Raw genomic sequence first — 24,399 nt, forward strand, 5'->3', positions numbered from 1 at the left:
TCCCAACAACAATTGTACAAAGTTTCTGTATATGTACATATGTTTATGTGTGGAATAAAGAATCCATACTTAATATTATAAATGCGAAAGTATGTCTGTTTGCCTGCTACGGTTTCTCGACTCAACCGCTGAACCGATTTTAATGAAATTTGGTATAGAATTAGCTTACATCCCGGGGTCGGATTTAGGCTACTTTTTATCCCGGAAAATCAAAGAGTTCCTACGGGACTCTTAAGGATCTATCCGTTAAACCGATTTACTTATATGAAATTTGGTACAGAGGTAGCTTACTTCCTGGAAATTGACTTCGGCAACATTTTATCCTGGAAAAGCAATGAGTTCCCACGGGATTTTAAAAACCTTAACCCACGCGGACGGAGTCGCGCGCATCATCTAGTATTTAATATTTATTTATGAAGAACACAAAACCAATAGACGCCGACGCTTCATTATTCACCGAACACTTCACATAAAAAAACAATGTTTACCAATGGAATCACTTATATTGCAAGCATTCAATAGTTTATACAATTCCCAACTTCCCAGTCTCAATTATTCAAATCTTCAATACGAAATCAATTGGCCGTATCCACAGCAAAATGGACTTTGAGAACCAGTGATTAAATATCAATTTCGCTTGTGCTACTAAGTTATTAAAATCGCCACAGAAGCTTCACTATTGTAAAGTCGTGGCTCTATCTTTTCGAGCGTTATAGCTGAACGATAGCTGACACTTTGGACGAATAATGTTAATGATATTTATCGCAAATACAAGGATTCGAAATAAAGTCGGCTGCTTTAGGAATAAAAATTAGTTTGTTGATAATGACAATTAATCAAAAATCTCGTCCATGACTTGCTTTGATGATGTTGAAAAGTGATCGAAGTCTAAAGTTTAAACTCAGGTTACTCTACTTCACATTACTTTTACTCTTTAGACATAGTAAGAAGGACTCTCCATCTCTCTGTCTTTGAAACGCCAGCCTAACAGTCCGCGTATTCTTGACAATTTTTATATCAGGTGGCATCCATTTAAGCATTCGCTTTGACTAGATTCAGAGTGTCTTCAATTTGGCTACCCTTAGGTTATCGTATGTCACATCAGTTTAACAACTTAGACATTTAGTGACTATATATCGCATCGCACAGTTTTTGGAACCCCAACCTAACTGTCCGCGAATACCTATCGACTTTTCATGTTTTAGTCGATTTCCACTTGACGCTTTGACTAGATTCAAAGTGACTTTTCAATTTGGCAACCCTTAGACTTGGGCCGTCGTAACTCACATCAGTTCCACTGCTACCACATAGCAAGTGACCCTCATCGCATCTCTTAGTTTATGGAACCCCAGCCTAACTGTCCGTGGATACTTACCGACTTTTCATGTTATAGTCGACATCCACTTACGCATTCGCTTTGACTAGATTCAAAGTGAGTCTTCAATTTGGCAACCCTTAGACTTGGACCATCGTATGTCACATGAGTTTTACTTTTTATACATCACTAGCTGACGCCCGCGACTTCGTCCGCGTGGATTTAGGTTTTTCGAAATCCCGTGGGAACTCTTTGGTTTTCCGAGATAAAAAGTAGCCTATGTGCTAATCCAGGATATTATCTATCTCCATTCCGAATTTCAGCCAAATCCGTCCAGTAGTTTTTGCGTGAAGGAGTAACAAACATACACACACACGCACACACACACACACACACACACACACACACACACACACACACATTAGTGTGATAGTGAGTGAATAGCTATCGCATCTCTCAGTCTGTAGAACCCCAGCCTAACTGTCCGTGGATACTTACCGACTTTTCATGTTATAGTCGACATCCACTTACGCATTGCTTTGACTAGATTCAAAGTGAGTCTTCAATTTGGCGACCCTTAGACTTGGGCCATTGTACCTTACATTCAGAGGGGAAATATCAAAGTGGGAGTCGATTGGAACTTGAAAAGATCAAATACGTGTCCCTATATTGGGTGTATACCTGTGACTTTTCTAATGCGATTGATATTGGATTTAGTTATAATGCTTGTTGTATGAGTTCTTTCTTGGGTAGGTATAGGTACCTACTAGGTGACGAATCGCAATTTGTATGGTTGGTTTTAAGTATGCTCTCTAAAGTAATTTGGTCGTGGATTAGAAGTTTTGTATTCCCCAGTTTTAACAAATCGTTTGGTCTGGTCATTGATCGGATGTTAAATAAATGACGATTAGGTAAATCAGTTAAAAGTTTACTTTGTCTTTAATTTCGTTTCTAAATTGAGAATTTCGCAAAATTGATAAACTAGATAGATAGGTAGGTACAGGGAACAACGCCACTACTCCTACCAGATCCGATTCTGCTGAACAGCCAGGCCGATCCTTTACGCAAAAATGAGCCAGCTCGTCGGTCACCAGATAAGGTGATAAATTAAACGCGGTGAAAAGTCTCGTAAGAATTTTTAGCACTATTGGGTATAACTCTCTATAAAAGAAGTAGGTAGGTATACAACTATTATAAAGATATAAGGTGAAGGGTTCAATAATGCGTGTTTAAATATAGTTTCGTTTGTAGAAAAGTTAGTGACTAAAAAGAAACAACACCTGCTATTTAAAAAAAACTTAATCTCTTATTAAATATTTCGTTCACAGGAGTTACCATCGTACCTACAAACTGAAATCAGATCTCAGTTGTGTTGCTAAAAAACGTCTGTCAGTTGATATTGATCTCCGAGATACTTGGTGATACCAGCCTTTATAAGCGTATGAGTTGTTACAACAAATAGCGGTACACTCCAATAAAAAGATGACCAAGTGCGTATTGATCACATACCCTGAAGGTTCCGTATCTACTAATTTTTTACAGAAGGTATTTAAAATTCTTCACAGAATTACAATGTTTTAAATTCAAGTTAAACAAATTGTATTGGAGTTTTCGTAGTTATAATCTTCGACCTTAGTGTAAGCTATTGCACCCAAGACTGATCATTCTGAGCAAAAAATATTGCGGGCTGCAACTCGTTTTGATGTCCAGGTATACCTAGTACCTACTAATTTTGACAGTTTCATAGCAGACGATTTTTGTTTGAATTAAGTTGATTAATTAAGTATGATGTGGATTATAATTAGATTACCAGTTTTCTAATACGTTTTGTTATGATTCAAAAACATAATCCAATTGTTTCTTTTTCCAAAAATTTCATAGATGACGTTTTGATGTTCAGTTAATTCTCAGTTCTTGTGCAAAATGATCAAAAAGCCTTTTATCATTTCCATCTTCAGGATTTTTGCCTGTTGTGAAAAGCAGTTGTAGAGCTGAAATATTTGAAGTTATAGGTACTTGAAGTTAAACAAAAAATGGTTCTACCTATAAACAAAGTTCCTCATATCGACTGATTCTGGTACAGGGCTTTCATTTTACCTTTTGAGTTACGGAACCCCGTTCTCATCGTGCTCCCATGACCTGTACGCAACATCTCTGTCAAATAACAAAATAAAAACCTCCCGACAGACTGACACACGGGCCCGACTACCGTTCGGCTGCTAACATGATGGGTGGCACAAGTAACCGACTATCAGCTTCCATCTTACTTCATTACTCCAGCCCATTGATCATTATCGTCTCACGAACGCAACGCAACTATTTGTACTATGCAACAATAGATGGCGCTCTCTCGATCTCCTAACACAATTCAGCAAAATCATCTACCAATTAGCGTCCGCCTCTTTCACTTGTACGGGAAAGTCTGATGTGTGAAAGGGAGAGGCGGCATTCAAAGGAATGGAAGAGAGGCTTGATTGTAATTGATGATGCGATTGTCTAATGCCGCTTTGAGGTCAACAAATTTCTTGATCGTGATCTTTCTTTTGCAGGTCGCCGGTGGGGTCCACATGTGCGATGACGCGAGCTGGGGCCACAGATCATTTTATTAAGGGGCATCGTTTGGGGCTCATTTACACTTGAAGGATATTTGAGAAGTTTGCAAGAACTGGGGATTTAAAACTAGGCTCCCAAAGATCTGCCTCCTGAAAGTTAGCAAAATTATTCCATTGAAGAAATTATCCGATAAGATTTGGGGCTATCTACTGATTTGTAAAGGCTTAAAGATTTTCTGTTAAGGGTTAGATCTAAAACAGCAGTAAAGAGACAGGTTAGATCAGGTTAGGTTACTCGAAAGATTGCCAGCTGTTCAGTTACGTCTTCAAGTTTGTAGTACCAGAACAACATAATTGTATTGGAAGATCAGGCAAGTCAGCTATAGGGGGCTAGATTACATCTTCAAGTGTACTAGGACCACAGTGTTGTAGTGGAGTATTAGGCAAGCATAGACGACAGTCGTAAAGATTGTCAGCTATAGGGGGCTAGATTACGTCTTCAAGTGTACTAGGACCACAGTGTTGTAGTGGAGGATTAGGCAAGCATAGACGACAGTCGTAAAGATTGTCAGCTATAGGGGGTTAGTGGGGGGCTGTGAAGGCAGCGGGGTGGCGCTGCACGGCGGCTGGGGGCGGGCGGCGCCGGCGCCCGCGCACGCCGCCACCACGCTGGTGGGGGGGCTGGTGGCGCCGCCGCGGGAACCCACCACGGCGGCCGAAGCCTTTTGGAAGATGCCGCACAAAGGTAACTATCACTCACGATATAGTTATTAGCTTAGCTGTAAGCCGGTCTACTGTGAAGGTGCATGAGACGGGTCTGCCCGCGAAATTCAAATTTAATTTGGTTTTTCGCAATTTGTAAACGAATACGACAACGTAGGCTTATGGCATTCTAATTCCGACAATGGCAGTATCATCCTCACAGTTTTATATAAAAATCTTTACTTGAAAGAGTCCAGTTTAAGAAATTAGCTATAGTATCGACTAATTTGTGAGTAACTCATGCCAAACTCATTATTTTAACTAATTTCTTAAACTGAACACTTTCAAGTAAAGATTCTTATGTAACCCTGTGAAGATGATACTGCCTTTGTCGGAATTAGAATATAAGCCTACTTTGTCGAATTAGTTTATTTACGAAAAACCAAATTAATTTTGAATTTCGCGGGCAGACCCGTCTCATGCACCTCTTAAGGTGCTTGCATGGCGATCTCGAACCGAAGTAACACCCAGCAGCCCTGCCCCATATCACGCTCACATTGGTTGTCTAACACCGCGTGCAAGTGGCTACGGCGTAGCGCCTACCCACCAATCTTCCAATCTTTGCAAGAGACAATCAATGGATCTTTGTCAATCAATGGACCTCGATCGGTTGAAACGACAACTAAGGCTTATTCAGACGAAATAACTTGTCGCAGCGTCAAAAATATCGCAAGCAGCGAGAGCCAGTCTAAGATAGGAACGCGTATGTATCTAAAAGTGTAATTATAGTTTAGTTTTTCTAAGCTGACTTAAAAGATAAACAAATTGCAGAAACCTTCTCGGAGAAGACCTTCACGCGTTTAGACGGGCGCTTTAGACCTTCTGGAGGTAGGATTTTCACTCGTATCACGATTTTTTTCTCACTTCGCGGTAACAATGTCCTATGGACCTCGTATAGTGTTTCAGTGAGAAGGTGCTAGTTTATTTTTTAAGTCAGTTAAGGAAAAATAGATTATACTTACTTAAATGATTGCATTTTTTAAAATAGTCCACCATACAGTAAATTGTTTGACTTTATTTTGGGAGGAGTAAAACTGAGTACCAAAGTACTTAGTACTGATTTATTATTTTAGATATTTTAGCTAACTCTGTGGTACACAATCTCTAAATAAACGGACAGGACTAAATGCAGTGCTATCCTTTTCTGCACGGAGCAGTATAAAAGGGATAGCAATACATTTAGATCTGTCATTTTAGTTGAGTTTCGATATTGTGTACAGTATGATTATTTCATTAATTAAAGAATAGAATGTATATACCTAATACTAAAAACGTTTATTTTCAGACACAGAAGTCCAATATTGTTAGTACCATTTTTTATTATATACTTAATATTAATTAACTAAATATACTCTGTCTAACATTGAAATACCAGCTGAAAAGGAAGCAAGCCTTGATGTTCTTCTCTAAGTAATGCAAGATACATACCGTAAAACGGGGCTACTTTGAACAGGTTTTGGAGGTTTTTGGATTGTAACTTTTTTTTTACGGCTCGAATTTCACTTTTTTTTACGCCAACAGAACAATGTGTCCTTTGGTTATCAGATCTATGGCAAATTTAACCTCCCCCCCCCCTTAACTCCCTACTTTTTTTAATTTATTAAATGTCAAAGTAACCCCAGAAGTGGGGTTTCTTTGACAGGGCATTGAAATGCAACTGAAGTCAAAGATAGTCAAAGCACGGGTTACTTTGACATCATTTTGACCAAAAAAACTATTATTTTATTGAAAACTACATGGATTATTCTTTATTAACGCAATAATGACACTTAATCAGTCTCTTAAGTAATAATTAAATTATTCTTTATTAATTCAATAATGGCACTTAATCAGTCTCTTAAGTAATAATTAATATAATTGAGATCAATTTAAAAACAAGACAAGGTAACAATCAATTTTGGCAATATTATAAGGCAAGAAACAATTAGTCAGAGTCATCCTCACACACGACACATTCGTATGACGGATTGTTTGAGCCCTTATTGCACATCCCACACACCCAGTTTTTACAGGTAATGCAGCATATCCAGTCAACAGAATGACGGTAGAACCTATAGTCGCACCTACAGATATAACATAAATTGGACTCCTTCTTATTCTTCTTCTTGTCCTTTTTCCTGTTTTTGATTTCCTTCTTGCGAACCAAACAACTCAGAGGCACATCTTCGTCGGAATCAGTCTGGTTCTTTGTAAGCAGTCCAGAGGTAGAAGGTTGATTATTCTCGAAAGCTGAGACATTTTCTTCTATTTCAGGAGAGTCATCCATAGTTGGAAAATCTAAAATAGAAATCGATTTTGGAGAGTTATTGAAGGTGCTTGGCGAACTGACTTCTGGCATAGGTGGGGAATCGATTTCTGGAATATCGTCGATGGTGGGTGGGACATCTATTTCTGGGGCATCTTCTTCTGCATTATCTCTTTGGCTCGTAACCAATATTTGTGCTCCTGGCTTATTAACGACTTTCCTCCCTCTTCTGTGACGAATTCTTTCAGTATTGTAACCCCTCGTCTCTTTTAAAAACTCCAGCAGACAGCTATCTAGGATACGTCCTGTTTCTTGTTCGCGTTCACCTGGGAGCTTTTGTAAAACAACTTGAGGGTCGAAAGGGTAAAATCCCGTAGTTCTGAAGGAGCTCTGCAAATTTTTCATCAAATTGGGAGCCATTGCATCCATCAGTCTCTTCAGTAACATGGGAAATTGTGGCTTTGGAATGATGCCCCGTATTCTCGATTCCTTTCTCCAAGTATCCAAAATCTTTCTCCATTGTCTTTTTAAAGGACCATATATACCCACATCGAGGGGTTGCATTATGTGCGTCGAGTTTGGTGTTAAAGTCGTAAAATGAATGTTATTTTGTATTGCTGCCTGAACGACTTCAGGTGAGAAGTGCGAAGCTAAATTATCACCTATGACAACTGCTTTTTCATTTCCAATTCTTTCTTCCTGGATGCTCGGCAACAACAACTTGAAGAACCATACCTCGAAGAGGTTCATGTCAAACCAACCGCTATGACTATTTCTGTAAATTGTTCCTAGTGGGCCTCCCATTGTCCAGTTCTCGTACAGGTGCTTTGATTTGTAGACAACCATAGGAGGAATCATTTTTCCGTCTGCTGTGCCACAAAACATGATGCTGACCGATGATTTGGAATGCTCCTGGACTCGTTCGACACGTCTGTGACCTCGAGGGACTAAAACTTTTATTGCCCCCGGGTCATCAGTCACGTTCGTCTCATCATAATTGTAAATAAGACCTGGACGTGTCTCCTCCAGAGCTGGTCTCACATTTTCAAAAAATTCTTTTATCTCATTAGGACCCACTGATGCCCTAGCAGGTTTGATATTTGTGGCCAGTCTCTGAGTAAGGTTGTTTCGCGCTGCAAAGTCGGTCACAAAGTCCGGCCCCGGTGAGTTGTCTTTCCATTGTTTTATAACCCTACCTTCCCTGGTGACCAACATCTGAACAATAATTTGGATATCGCGTTTAGTAAAAGGAACACCCCAATCTGTTAATATTTTCAAGGTATCGGCTATTAGTTTTTCAGTTTCAGGAGTCAAAACAGTTGGATGACCCGGCTTTAGTTCATGTTGGTGGTGAATTTTGTTTAGAATAGTTGTTCTATTTATTTTATACTTCTTGGCAGCCGCACTCTGGGTAAGAAGACCTGCCCTCACTTCAGCAACGGCTTTTGCAAGGGTTTCATCGCTGTAATTTTTGTAACTCCGGGCACCCAGTTTTCTTTTATACTCTCTGACCATTGTAGTTCATTTGTAAATACAAACAAATACAAAGGTAACCTAAAACAAATAAAAATCCTTATTTTACACCAATTTAATCACGAATACTCACAATTGTAGTTTTATTTAAGTAAACAATACAATAAACTTACCGAAAAGTAAAGATTTTTTCGTATTTTTGCACCACCACACAACACAACAAACTCAAGCGACGAACCTGTTCGGACTAGTCGGCGGGCGCGCTATGACGCGTTCCCCACACCCCGCGCCTCACGCAATATTACTCGAGGTCACGCGCACTTGCTGAGCACAAGTAAAAACCGATTTTGGCGCTCTGTCAAAGTAGCCCCAAAATCTGTCAAAGTAACCCTGGAAGTCAAAGTAGCCCCGTTTTACGGTACATTTCTAATCTGTTTTACCTAATTGATTTAAAAGGTAAACGAGTAGCTTCTCACCTAAACATGTAAGAGACGCACTAAACGCGGCACTACGATATTGTTACCGCGAACTGACAACAACATGATAAGAGTGAAAAACCTAGCCCCAGAAGCTCTAAAGCGCCAGGCAAATCACGTCGCTTACTCGTTTCTTCCGATAAGGTCTCTGCGATTTGTATATCTTTTAAGTCAGTCAAGGGAAACTATAGTGTAGTGCGCGACAAGTCGAGATGGCAATCGGGATATGAGGCGCATGTCATCCGCGCTGTTCCGCGGGGTTAACGCGCGGGCTGTGCGGGTGTGCGGGGCGTCCCCTCCCCGATTGTCATCTCGACCTTCCACTTACTCTAGGTACTTATAGAAAGATGTCTAAGATGCCTTTAGAAATTAGCATATTTTGCGACTAAAATGTCCTTCTAGACAATTAACTTGCATTATTTCCCGAGCAACAAAACGCTAAATAGTCAAGTTAGGTAGTTGGTGCCAGATACAAACAATGCAAGCCGTTCGTACCTACTGTCGTCTTGGCACTTCTTGTCGTTAGTTTGGACAAAGTGCAGCGCATCCGTCTACCTACTGTTAAAACTTTGGGAATAAGCCCAAGATTACATTGGCAAATGTTCCTGGAGATGAAATACTTGCAAAGGTCATACAATCGCTTTTTGTGTGAACTGAGCCTTATAAAAATACTACACGATGCCCGTGATTTCGTCCGCGTTATAAATCCCGTGGGAACTCTTTAGTTTTTAGGGTTCCGTACCTCGAAAGGGAAAAATGGAACCCTTATAGGATCATTTTGTTGTCTGTCCGTCAGTCTGTCCGTCTGTCCGTCTGTCGTGTATGTCAAGGAAACCTATAGAGTACTTCCCGTTCGTTGAAAATCCGAAAATCGTGTATTTGTGGTTACATCACAAAGAAAATGTATAGGTAGGTACATGAACATTATTATATAATTAGTATTTTCAATTTTAAAAGTAAGATAACTATACTAAGCGGGGTATCATATTATGAAAAGGCTTTTTTAGTAGGTACATTCTAAAACAGATTTTTATTTATTTTTATGCATGTAAAGAAAACCACTTTACCCATGGACACCTATTCAGTGCTTTTCTTTAATTTATTAATTTGTCTTTGGTGCTAAGACATATTCTGAAGGCGGTTAGTCTGTGGACTTAACTGTCAAGTGTCACTACTGACAGTTAGGAAAATTGACAGCGGAAGTTTTTGTCGGTGTTTGGAAGTTAACGTATTTTTGTTTTATCATTAGAAAAGATTTGTAACTGAAAATAAAGGCTTTAAATGTTGTTTCTCTGATTACATAGAAACGCAATTGAGTCTTCGTTTCATTTCCCGACTTAAATCAACAATAAAATAACATTATAAAACAACATTTTCTGCACATATTTCACTAAACATGGAACGGTTGCGGTTTGATTTTGTTGTGAAACCAGCAGCGGATGGAAAATCAAACACCATCTGTATAACCTCGATAGCTACACCTACAGGCCAGATATTTGGAATACCTGCCGAGCTTCAACCTGCAAGTTTACACCAAGTAATTACAAATACTTCCAACTATGCCAAGGTAAGGAAATCATTGCTTAAAAGACATCAAACAAGGAAAATATGGATAACCTTGACAGATGATATATCAAAAGTATATTTGGATGAAGAACAAAACTTACAGTTTAATGATTTTTACTTAGAAGAAATTATAGAAAAAACTAATAATCCTGAATCTATACCTAGTGGGTCAAATGGAACGTTGGAAAAACTATTAGAGAAATTGTTGGAAGAAAAATCAACCAAATCTGAAACTCAGAGTTTGGGGAAAATTGCAAAGGACTTTACAATTGAGAAATTCACCGGCAGAAACTCAAATGCTCACCAGTGGATTAAAGATTTTAATAAAGAATGTGAACGTTTCCAGATCAACGAAGATAGAAAGAAAATTGAAATTCTAAAAAATTTTTTGGAAAACTCTAGTGTAGACTGGTACAGTTGCATGCTAATAAAACTTACAGTGGAATCAGAATGGAGCAAATGGGAGGAAAATTTTTGTGAAACGTTTAAAAATAAAGGATGGTCACCCAGTCGATATGCTCTAATTTTCAAATATCAGGCAGGCTCGTTACTTGAGTATGCCTTAAAAAAAGAAAAATTGTTACTGGAAGTAAGAAAATCAATTGATACTGGGACACTCATAGACCTTATAGCATTCGGCTTGCCTAATTATGTAGTTGATAAAATTGACAGAGAAACTTTACAAGGAACCGAAGATCTCTACAATGAATTAGGAAGATTGGAACATTTAGTTGGAAAAAATAAATATGATAAAAAAAACACTATATATCCTGATACAAAATCCAAAAAAATTGAGGAAAAAAACCCATGTCAAATCTGTGTCCGTGAAAAAAAAGGGAAACGTTATCACCCTGAGGAAAATTGCTGGTTTAAAGGGAAAAACAAAAATGCAGTTGTAAAAACTGTAAATAACTCAGAATTGGAAATTGAACTGAACGAGGAAAATCCAAAAAACTAGAGGTGCCACCATTAATAAAAGTCAAGTTACTATTAAATGATACTTTAAATGTTTCTGGAATTTATGACTCAGGTTCAAATGTATCATTAATAAATGCAAGATTATTAAAGATATATCCAAACGAAAATACAAGTAATACACAAAAAGTAAACTTGAAGACTATTAATGGTGAGAAGAAAACAAAAGGGATGGTAACACTAAAAATAAAAATCTACAATATTGAAAGAAATATGGATGTTTTTGTAGTCGATAATGAAAATTTTAACTATGATTTTCTAATTGGTTTGGATTGCATAAAAAATTTCAATTTAACACAAAATGAAAAATTAGAGATTATACAATGTAACAATCCAAAAGAAAAAAATGTAACCTCAAATGAAAAGGATACGAAAAACGATAACTACTCAAAAACTGATACTTCAAAGATAACAAATGTCAAAATTCCTGATGTACTAGGTGACAAAAATGAAGGTTTGTTTTTACACTCTGATGTATTAAAGCAAGAAACTAGACACACAAATAAATGTGAAATAAATTTCAATGAACATATAAACTCTGATGGATTTGAAATCTTAGTAAACCATCTAGATTTATACCAACATTCAGAAATTGATAAGTTGATAGAAAAATACAAATCGGTTTTTGCTAAAGATAAATATGATATAGGTACTGTACGAGATTATGAAGCTCATATTGACTTAATGGTAGATAAATATTGCTGCAAACGCCCATACAGATGCACACCTGAAGATAGAAGAGAAATAGAAAATCAAATAGCAAAACTATTAAAAAAAAATTTGATTGAGGATTCGTATAGCCCATTTGCTGCTCCAGTTACTCTGGCATATAAAAAAGAAGATGAAAAAAGAACAAGATTGTGTATAGATTTCAGAGAACTGAACAAAATTGTAGTCCCTCAATCTCAACCTTTTCCTTTGATTGAGGATTTAATGTCAAAAACTGTAAACTGTAACTATTTTTCTACTTTGGACATAAATTCAGCATTTTGGTCAATTCCTTTGAGAATTCAAGATAGATACAAGACTGCATTTGTAACACAGGAGGGCCATTTTCAATGGACTTGTCTCCCATTTGGCCTAAAGACGGCACCAGCCATTTTCCAAAGAATATTGGGAAACATTATTAGAAAGTATGAACTCTCTAATTTTGCAGTAAATTTTATAGATGATATCTTAATTTTTTCAAAAACTTTCAAAGATCATTTATTACATCTATCAAGACTAATGGAGGCAATACTAACAGAAGGTTTTAGACTAAAATTTTCGAAATGTTCTTTTGCAAATAATTATGCCAAATATTTAGGTCACATAATTGAAAACAATTCAATCAGACCTCTGAAAGATTATTTGACCGCTGTGAAGAATTTTCCAGTACCAAAAACAAGGAAAAATATACGACAATTCCTAGGAAAAGTAAATTTTCATCATAAATTCGTACCACATAGTGCAATTATCCTAGATCCGTTACACAATTTACTACGAAAAGATGTGAAATTTATATGGTCTGCAGAATGTCAAGAATCATTTGATAAAATAAAAGCATTACTATGTTCAGAACCAATTCTTAATATCTTTAACCCTGAAAAACCAATAAAGATTTACACGGATGCTAGTATCAAAGGTGTGGGAGCGGTGTTAAAACAAGAAGATAAAAACGGCGATATTAAGCCAGTTGCTTACTTTTCAAAAAAATTAACTGAAACTCAAAAAACTAAGAAAGCAATATATCTAGAATGCCTAGCAATAAAAGAAGCTGTAAAATATTGGCAGCACTGGCTTATGGGAAAAGAATTTACAGTATACTCTGATCATAAACCATTAGAAAATATGAACATTAAAGCTAGAACTGACGAAGAACTAGGGGATTTGATGTATTATTTATCCCAATATAATTTTAAAATTAAATATAATCCAGGAAAATCAAACCAAGAAGCAGATTGTTTAAGCAGAAACCCAGTTCTAGAACCCAACGAAAATAATGAAGATTTTTTAAAAGTAGTAAATTTAATAACCCTAGAAGATATAAAAAATGACCAACACTCAAATCTAGATCCACAAAAAGATAAACTTATATTTGAAAATGGAATTTATTACAAAAACAATAGAAGAAGGAAAAAAATCATACTATCAGAGGAACTTAGCAAAACTCTGATAAAAGACGTCCATGACACTTATTGCCACATTGGGAGGACTCAGATGATAAATAAAATAACACCATTTTACACAGCAAAGAATATCATCGCAAGCATAAAAAAAATTTGTGATGAATGTGAAATTTGTATAAAAAACAAATCAAGGAGGAAGTCAAAATATGGCTTAATGTCACATTTAGGTCCAGCAACACGTCCGTTTGAAATTGTCTCTATTGATACAATTGGAGGCTTTGGAGGATCACGGTCAACAAAAAAATACTTACACCTTCTGGTCGATCATTTCACAAGGTATGCCTATATATTCACATCAAGAAACCAAAGCTCCACAGATTTTATTAAGCTAATAAAAAATGTGACACAAAGCTATAATATAGATATGGTATTAACGGACCAATACCCTGGTATAAACTCCAAAGAATTTAAAGAATTCCTGAAGAACGAAAGCATAACAATGATTTTCACTGCTGTGGATTCACCATTTTCTAATGGACTTAATGAAAGGCTAAATCAAACTTTAATCAATAAGATAAGATGCAAAATAAATGAAAGTGATAAAAAAATAGCATGGACTACTATTGCACAAAAATGTGTAGAAAAATATAATGAAACGGAACATACAGTTACAAAATTTGCTCCAAAATACCTCTTAGAAGGCGAAAATGTAAACATTCTACCACTTGAATTAAAATCAAGATGTACAAAAGAAGATCTGAAAAGAGACAGACAACTAGCTTTGGAGAACACGATAAAATCTCACAATTATAATAAAAGAATATTCGACCGTCATAGAGAAGAATATAAATTGGATGTGGGAGATAGAGTCTATGTGGAAAACGGAAATCGGCTAAATAGGAAGAAAATGGATGAATTGAGGATTGGTCCATACACAATTCTGAAGAAAATTTCAAATTCAATCTATGAAGTTGACACCGGACGCAAGAAAGCTGAATCAAATCTTTACCACATTACAAAACTGTCTCCAGTGTTTGATAATAACTGAACAATTACATACGTTATCACATGCAATTGTTACTCTGACGGGGGTGGAGATGTAAAGAAAACCACTTTACCCATGGACACCTATTCAGTGCTTTTCTTTAATTTATTAATTTGTCTTTGGTGCTAAGACATATTCTGAAGGCGGTTAGTCTGTGGACTTAACTGTCAAGTGTCACTACTGACAGTTATGAAAATTGACAGCGGAAGTTTTTGTCGGTGTTTGGAAGTTAACGTATTTTTGTTTTATATGTTTTGCTTTAAATGTTGTTTCTCTGATTACATAGAAACGCAATTGAGTCTTCGTTTCATTTCCCGACTTAAATCAACAATAAAATAACATTATATGCATAACATAAAGTCTCGATGAACTTATACTAACGGTGAAAGAAAACATCGTGAAGAAACAAGTTTACTAACTACGAGCAGGTATAATTTTATTATGGATATATAAAAAGTCCTTTTTAACCCCCGACCCAAAAAGAGGGGTGTTATAAGTTTGAGGTGTGTATCTGTCTGTGGCATTGTAGCTCCTAAACGAATGAACTGATTTTAATTTAGTTTTTTTTTGTTTCAAAGGTGGCTTGATCGAGAGTGTTCTAAGCTATAATCGAAAAAATCAGTTGAGCCGTTTGAAAGTTATCAGCTCTTTTCTAGTTTTCTTATAGAGGTTTTTGTATCGGGGGTTTTTCAAATTTTGAGTTATTATAGTATAGATAAGCCAAGTACATCGAAGATATAAATTAAATACTCAGGTATTTTTTATTGTAAAGTAACTGATAACAAGACTGCAAGTTTGCCCTGTTGGCGAGAGTTTCAAACTTTGGGATACTTGTTCCCACCGTCTCTCAGTCTACTGTGGTAACTTGTAAATGAGGTAGGGCTACCTTTCAGCTGTTGGTTTACCTGTTTACTCTATTTTCTGTATTAATATAAAGCATATTAATATAAAATAACAGTTTGTCTGTTTGACTGTCTTGTTCAACTATACCTACTGCTCTATACAGGGTATAACCAGAACGCTAGCAAAAACGAAGACAGGTGATAGTACTAATGATTATTATTAATAAGATACTATAAAAAAACTAAGAAAAAAAACCTGTATTTTTTATCCATATAAACTTAAGAGAATTTCAGGATGTCAAGTGGAAACAATATGTAATACTATACTTTGGTTTAAATAAATAAATAAATAAAAAATAAGTTAACAATAAAACATCTGATTGACGCTAGAGGTCAACGAACGTTCCGTAAATAGGCTACTCGAAGTCAATGCCGCGTCGTAGGTGGGGCATTGACCCGAGTTTTGCACTCTATGCAAGTTTGAAAAATACTGAATTACTAAAACTAAGGCAAATTGTTATTGGCATTGGATTGTTAGTATAATAGTAACGCTAAGTCAACCCACATTGCTAGCGTTCTGGTACACCCTGTATATGCACTATCAAAATTGAGGCAACTTGATAAGTGGTAGGTACCTACAAACGTTAGTACCTGGCTAATATCGTCTTCGTCGTCAACTGATAGAGGTCCACTGCTGGACATAGATCTCAGGTCTTGCACCGCCTGGATCCAGGGGCTCCTTGCAACTCATTTGATGTCTGCCCAACTAATGGGGGTCTGCCAAAGCTGCGGTGCGAAATCGCCATTCCAGCATCTTGGGACCCGACTCTTCAAACTAGGTAGGTATGTGTCCGGCATAGGTGGTTATGTCGGTTTACTTTGAATGAATGAATAAATGAATGAATATACTTTTATTGTACACCACAAAATTAGTACAGAAAAATACATAAGTACAACAAAATTTAGGTACAATTTGGCGGCCTTATCGCTACCTAGCGATCTCTTCCAGGCAACCAGGAACTTTGGTTCTTCTGCGGATCTCCTCATTAAATCGATATTTTCTATTTTCTCATACATAGTTTAGAGTCATTCGGGGTAAGAGGACGCAGTGGGTAATAGTACGCAGTGCTGATTTTTCAGTGCAGGGTGAGTAGGCAAACGAATTTGGTCAACGAATGCATGTTTAGTGGACAACAGTAAATAGCTCGCGATTGGTGTAATAGCTTAGTAAACAGTAGGTTTTTAATCAGGTGCCTACATTTAAGTACCTAAGTACCTATTTTAATACACTACCACTAAAAATTGTGAAATAAAAAAAATCAAAAAGAAAATAACCGACTTCAATAACCACAGACACTAAAAAGTAAAAATATAAATTTAATTTATTTCCGAATAATTATGTATACGAGTTAATGTAGTTATAATTAATATTTTTTGGAGTCGGTGCCAACGAGGTGCCAATGTGGAGTTACAAACAATAAGAAGAGTGGACGGTTCGTGTGTTTTCATGATTTTACATAGTTACTAGAGGATGCCCGCGACTTCGTCCGCGTGGATTTAGGTTTTTTAAGGTCCCGTGGGAACTGTTTGATTTTCCGGGATAAAAAGTTGCCTATGTCAATTACAGAGACGCAAGCCACCTCGGTACCGAATTTCATACAAATCGGTTAAACTGTTGGGCCGTGAAAAGGACAGACAGACAGACACACTTTCGCATTTATAATATTAGTATGGATTGAAAGATTTTTCTAAAATAATATACTACCCCTAATATTAAATATACGGATGTACTTATATCTATAGATGTTGAATTTCTAACCAGCGGCGATCGAATATGATAAGAGCAGTTCACACTGCAACTGCTGGAAACGTAAATTTAACTTAGATCAAGTTTATTGAGTTTGAGACTATTGTGGCATCTTGAATAACTTCAAAACTTTGATTTCTGGCGTAGCCCTGGGAAAAGCCAGCTAAGGACTAAATGTCTCTAAAACTACACCTACTAAGTTTTTTCTCTTGATTCTGCGAGCTAAGTAATGCGCACTGCTCAAAAATGCACTTTAATGTATACACTACATATACATATATTAATAAATAAAAACCAGTCATCTGTGAGTCGGGTCGCGTACCAAGGGTTCCGTATCGCCACCATAATATACAGTATGTTCTTTCACAGGGAAATCCAAAAACCATAGGAGGTGCGGAAAATTTTCCAATTTGAAAGTCAAGTACGGTTGAAGCTGTAGACCTTTGACCGACCTGCGGACGGTTAAGAGGAGTCTCTCCGTCACTCGCTCCATACAAACGTTGTTCCAATTTCATTTGAATATCAAGCAACCAAAGTCCATGAAATTTTGCAGACATATTCTAGAAACTAATATCTATGCCTGTGGTTTTCCAGATTTCTGTTAAAATATTCGGTTTCAAAGTTACGCGGTCTTAAAAATTCACATACAAATCTTTGAGCCCCTGCAATTTTAAAACTACACATTTTTAGAAAAATCTAAAACACCACAGACACAGATATTAGTTTCTAGAATATGTCTGCAAAATTTCATGGACTTTGGTTTCTTAATATTTAAATAAAATTGGAACTACGATTGTATGGAGTAAGTGACGGAGAGAGTCCTGTTTAACATGCAGCGGAGGCTCCCGTTTGACTATCTTTGAGTACGGAACCCTAAAAAGATGTTATTTGTATAGTTATTAAAATTTAATCACATTCCAATCTCTGATGTTTGAAAAATCATAATTAGGTTTAAGGTTGTGTTTATGCAAACAAGTAATTTAGTTAACCGTAGGGTGACAATTAATAACCTAAATAAATAAATTAAGAACTGAAACTTAAAAACTAATACGTAAGTTCATAGGCTAACAAGTTATATTTTTACCCGACTGCGGCAAAAATACGAAAAAAAAATTATACGAAAAAAATTGACCTAACGGATATTACATGAAAAAAATTAGGTCTCCAATTTTTTTTTCTTGCTATTGTATCGAGTGGGGTGTCAAATGAAAGAGGAGAAAATTCTGAGTTCATAAATATAAATATACTACATCATTAAAATATACCAAGCGAGAGGAAAACAATTTTACTATAATATTACAGCGTTTATTAAGACGATCGCAGTCAGGTTTTAGTTTTCAACTTTATCTTGTCAAAAAAATCCATTCTTAGCGGATGTCTGCCAACGTCATATTTCATAGCTATCTGCATCCTGCATGCCTAAACAGCCCGATGCGTCCAGTAGTTTGAATTGTGTGTCGATAGATCAGTCAGTCAGTCAGTCACCGTTTCCTTTTATATATTAAGACAAGGACAAATCCCTGGAAATCCTATTGGATGGCAGCCATACTACGACCGTCTAATTACCTTAAGTAATTAGTAATTACATTCCGGTGTAGTGTTAAAACCGTAGGTATAGGTATTACACATTTTTCGGTATTTTGCTTTTAAATAATATTTAAATAAATAAAATGACGTCTGAATACCCAATTAGCAGCGGTTTACAACATTCAAAAATACTTATTAATTCAAGTGAGAATCATTTTCACAAGATTTAAATATTTTGAGACGTTTCAAGCTCCGTAAGAGTAAAAAAACCCTATTAATTTCATTCTGCGGTCTGTCTGACTGTCTGTCTGTCTGTCTGTGTTACAGGCCTTTAGCTCGTAGACGAAATGTTACAAACCCGAAATTTTGGGTATTTGGTGTACCCAAAACCAAATGTTCAACCAAATAAGGCTTTTTCGTTTTACTACGGACCCCTAAAAATCGGTCTAGCCTTACAAAGTAGTACCTAAGCTACGTTAAGAATACACTAAGCATTTATCTTCGAATACAGATTCTCTAAGCGTTCTTGCAGCTTGCCAACAAAATATAATTATCCCGGGCTAAACGGAGCATGCGACAATCTTGTCACATTAGGCGCCAGATAGAGACAAATAGAGCGGAAAATCGACGGCAAGAGGGAGATAAACAGACGTTGCTTTGTTACGCCGCAGGGGGAATTTTAATGATTAAGCACTAGGTTTGCGAGCGCCTTTGTGTTTTGTAAGTATTGAAAGTATGGGGAAATGAATATCGGATAATTCTACCGAGAGCTTTCTAATGACAAGGATTTTCTTCTGTTGTTCGTAATGGTTGAAATAAGTAGATGTGTACGAACCCTAAGAATGAGACGTGCATATTTTTTTATGTTTTTTATTTGGAAATGTTGCATCATTATTAAATAGGAAGGTACCTACATCTAAATATCTAAAAGGAAAACTTGACGGACTGACTCACTGACTGACTGAATTTTCAACGTCCAGCTCAAATCTTTGGACCTAGAAAGCTGAAATTATGACCAGAGGTTATCTTTTAATGTAGACCAAGGATAGGGCTGTATTAGTTGCAATTTCTACGAAATCAGTGATGTTATGTGCTTTTGTTGCCTACCTATCTAATTACAGAAAATTACAAAAAGTGTTGAATCCAGGGGCTTTCTGTGACTCGTTTGATAGGTATAGTCTGTCGACTGTCCATTTGGTGGCGAGTCTGCCAACCTGCGTTTTTCGGTGCAAGGTCGCTATTCAACCACTATCTAGTCGATATCTATCAAGACCTATAACAACCCCATAAAGATAAAACGAAAAAAACCATTTCTCGAAAGTCGTTGATAACTAATGTGTCATTTCTCATTCTTCATCATTTTATCAATGGTGTATTTTTTCTCCGCTCCCGTAAAGGGGGCGTGGATCCCGTCAGTCGCCATAAATTATGCCATGGCAAAACAAACGGCCGGCTTGAATGGGTCACATAAAATACTTTTGGAAAAATGCGCACATATATTAATGTTTTGCTATTTTATTTCGATGTTCACAATTTTTAGGGTTCCGTACCTCAAAAGGAAAAACGGAACCCTTATAGGATCACTTTGTTGTCTGTCTGTCTGTCCGTCCATCCGTCCGTCCGTCCATCCGTCCGTCCGTCCGTCGTGTCTGTCAAGAAACCTATAGGGTACTTCCCGTTGACCTAGAATCGTGAATCTAGTACAAGTAAAGGAAAAAATCCGAAAACTGTTAATTTGTGGTTGTCATTTAAAAAAAAATTAAAACAGGTTTTAATTTTCAAAGTAAGATAACTATACTAAGTGGGGTATCATATGAAAGGGCTTTACCTGTACATTCTAAAACAGATTTTTATTTATTTTTATGTATAATAGTTTTTGATTTATCCTGCGAAATGTTGGAAAAAATACGGAACCCTCAGTGCGCGAGTCTGACTCGCACTTGGCCGGTTTTTTAGTTATTATTGTACATTTTTAACTAACTTCAAAAAAGGAGTTTATGTAGATTCATGAGATGGGCCCATAAAAATTAATTCAATCCTTTTTTTACCCGACTACGTCAATCCTAAAAGAAAGGATTTAAGAATTTAATGGTTTTGATTGATGGATTTTTTTATGTTGTTTTTTTTATCTATCTAGACCGGCTTCTTTACATACTTAGGTATAACTATTATTGGCTGGAGAATCGTGCCGTATTAGCTGAGCCAATGAATACTTGATGAAAGGTAAACCGCGACTGGTGGCGCAAACAAATACACATTTATATCATGGGTGGGTTAGATAATATAAGACTATATATTTTTTTATTGTCTTCAAGTCATTTATTGGAATATTTCATTAGTTAATTTTTTAACAAGTGTAAATTTGTAACACCCCCGAAAAGTGAAGGTTACAGTAACTAGAAAATAGCTGATAACTTTCAAACAGCTGAACTGATTTTCTTGGATTATAGCTAAGAACACTCTCGATCAAGCCACCTTTCAAACAAAAAAAAACTAAATTGAAATCGGTTCATTAGTTTAGGAGCTACGATGCCACAGACAGATACACAGATACACACGTCAAACTTATAACACCCCTCTTTTTGGGTCGGGGGTTAATAAGAATGTGTAAAATATACAGCTGAAATTTTGATGGTTATCTTCCCGCGGCAGAAATATTTGCCCTCAGTAGTCGAAACATAGTTTCTAATAATTTTTATATTTATAAATCCATTGTAATACTATGACAAAATCATTTGGCTTCGGGAAAACAACCATTAAAATTTCAGCGTGTGGAGTTGCAAATGCACTGAAACTTAGGCTCGACTTCGAGTTTAAAGTCACTCAACGCCCTATGGAGCGAACTATGTTAGATACGTAGGTAGGTACCTACCTACGTATAAAATCGGAACGAGGAATTTCGCTAAAGAACAAAAGTGATTGACATAGGCCGAAATGGCAATGTACAGGTCATGTCTGTCACAGAACCGTCGACCGATGAGGCAGATGTGTTCTGGAGTGGAGTCAATATAGGCCCTACTTGGTGAGCGCAGTGTAGGACGAACTGCCCAATGAGCTTTTTTTTTATTACAATACAATTTTTTTTATACAAGTTAGCCCTTGACTGCGATCTCACCTGGTGGTAAGTGATGATGCAGTTTGAGATGGAAGCGGGCTAACCTGGAAGGGATATGTCAGTTTTCATTGAACCCCTTTGATTTCTACACGGCATCATACCGGAGCGCTAAATCGCTTGGAGGTATGGTGGTAACTAGCCACGGCCGAAGCCTCTCACCAGGCCAGACCAGACCAGTGATTTAGAAATTATAATATTCCAAACTCGAACCCGGGACCTCCCACTAATAAGACCACAGGGCCACAGAGGTAGTCGAGCTGTAGAAGGTGGCGGGAAGCGGGTGGATGAACAAGGCGGATATAAACGTGTTTGGTGGCGCGCTCTTGAAAAAGTCTATGTCCAGCAGTGGATGCATACAGGCTGATGAATTGGATTGGATTGGAGAGTTGCAAACGTAGATTGGGTGAAAGTCACCCAGCCTATTCAGTCTGCATAACATAACCAAACTTAAATCGTCTCTTTGATATTAATAGGGGCATTTATATTCATTTAAATACAAAAAGGAAACATTAAATGCATTAGCATTAATCAAACACTTAGTGTATATAGTAAATAAGTTATTTAACTAAGGGTCGACCCTTCATATGCACACCTGGTGTCACAGACAGACAACCAACCCCCACTTAATACCGTTCTTATTATTATTTTGTATCTGTTTTTGAATTGCTTTAATCTGTGGGGGAAGTTTAATTGTTGGTCCGCCATTTTGGATGCACTAAATCCCGTTTGGATTAAAATTTTGAATGATCTCCTAGCACCTTTATTAGCGAATGACCGTTATTTTTTTCTATTTTTGGTTAAATTTTAGTTTTATTTAAAAGTAGGTATTTTAGAGTAGGCGCCACACGGGTGGTTAAATGAACGGCTGGTCAAATAACCGCCTTGATTTATCATTTAAAATTGATGTACTTACCTATTATATTTTGAAAATATTATACCTACTTAGTTTTGGACGTGCCTACCTATAATATCATCAAATAGTACAGAAGTCACCCTCTTACGATTGTATGGAGAAATGGCATTGGTTGAAGTACCTACTACCTATAACCACCTATAATGTACTTATTACTTTTAAAATTCAAAATACTTTAATATTTATATTATTTTTATCATTTATTTATTTATTAATTATTATTTACTTATTTTTATACAGACTTACAAGTACTTTTGAATCGTCAAAAGCATCTACCACTGAACGAGAAGAACTAGCAAGAAACTCGGCGGTTGCTTTTTACATATTGACTCCTAAATAGGTTTAGTTGTTTTTAGTAGAGAGTGAATTAGCAGTAGGTTATAAAATACTAACAATCATGGATCAGTGTTTTCAAACTACTTATGTACCCTGCTCATTGTCACTCGCTGGAGGATTAGCTAGTCTGTAATATAACCAACCAATAAATAGATATATACCAACGTAAGTACCTACATTTTATATAGTATTAAACGCATCAAGCATTGTGGGGCTTAATTTATAAAAATAACTACAACTACACATACATAAATTTATAGAGTGGCGGCCATAAAAACGGGGATTAAAAATAAATCGCTCGAATAAATTGCACCTCTGAAATTAAAACACTCCCTCACGACACGCGCACTTGCGCCTGCAACGTGTCTGTGGTGCAACACATAGGCGGAAGCGGGTTAAAGGCCGATTCACACCAAGCACGTAAACGTGACACGTGCGTAGTGACGCGCGTAAATCCCTGACACACCGAGTTACGCATACGTCCACGCTTTACGCAAGCGGTGTGCCATGTTTCATACTTCTTGTTACATGTTGAAAACTTGAAATAATCAAGACAAAACAAAGATACCAAAAATTAAAACAATTGTATGCAAAGGTGGTCTTATTGCTCATAGTAATCTCTACAGGCAACCTTTGGTGAAAGGAGAAACTAGATGACGTGTTGGATAGTACTAACACGCAATAAATACACAGGATCCTATATTTTGTAGTATAATGCACGAACTAAAAATTTCATAGGAGAAGGCAAACGATTGAATGAAATTGAATGACTATAAAATATAATACCTGAAATTGTATCCTTTTGATTAAAATAAAGAATTTTGGACATTTTAGCACATCATATAATTCAGTGGCGCAAAAAGTCCGGATTAACAAGAAAATTAACACCTAATTAATAAATAATTAAGCTAATTTAACACCATTTTTGTGTTAAATTCCAAAACATTCAATTTTAGGTGTAATTCGTATAATTTTCAAAATAATCCATACGAATTTGACCCATTACAAATCACTTCGATAAAAATTTCATCAAAATCGGTTAAACTGCTGGGCTGTAAAAAGGTAGCAGACAGACAGACAGACACACTTTCGCATTTATTATATTAGTATGGATTAAGAAGTAGAAAGAACACATTCTCATTGACTTTCGCCTCTCCCTTAACCCACCCACGCGCGGAACGTAGGGCGTACCACAGCAATTGTCCATTGTTCTTTTAACAGCTTGCTTGTTAGGTCGGGCAACGGCGTCACCTAAGAGGTACTATTAATAACGTTTTGGCGCGAAAATACGTCACGTAATTGGCGAACGGTAGGTAGGTATAATTAATGACTGCGCGCGCAG

At 36.7% G+C, this 24,399-nt stretch overlaps 2 protein-coding genes across 6 annotated transcripts in view; one reads left to right on the forward strand and one right to left on the reverse strand.

The window, feature by feature from the left end:
• The first annotated feature begins 4,561 nt into the window (after positions 1-4,561).
• Positions 4,562-24,399, forward strand: part of LOC123876140 (paired box protein Pax-6) — a 94,628-nt gene continuing 74,790 nt past the window's right edge. For all 5 annotated transcript variants that reach the window (XM_045922292.1, XM_045922294.1, XM_045922293.1 and 2 more), the window contains exon 1: positions 4,562-4,612. In XM_045922292.1, coding sequence (XP_045778248.1) covers positions 4,600-4,612 — 13 coding nt within the window. In that variant the 5' untranslated portion in view covers positions 4,562-4,599. The remainder of the gene's footprint in view (positions 4,613-24,399) is intronic.
• LOC123876139 lies at positions 6,200-8,772 on the reverse strand. The gene is made up of 2 exons (XM_045922291.1): positions 8,521-8,772; positions 6,200-8,428 (listed from the first exon to the last, which is right to left on the reverse strand). The coding sequence occupies exon 2, from the start codon at positions 8,387-8,389 to the stop codon at positions 6,554-6,556; it is 1,836 nt and encodes a 611-aa protein (XP_045778247.1). The 5' UTR covers positions 8,390-8,428; positions 8,521-8,772; the 3' UTR covers positions 6,200-6,553.

Source organism: Maniola jurtina, chromosome 21 (genome assembly GCF_905333055.1).
Source record: "Maniola jurtina chromosome 21, ilManJurt1.1, whole genome shotgun sequence".
Taxonomy (NCBI): Eukaryota; Metazoa; Arthropoda; class Insecta; order Lepidoptera; family Nymphalidae; genus Maniola; species Maniola jurtina.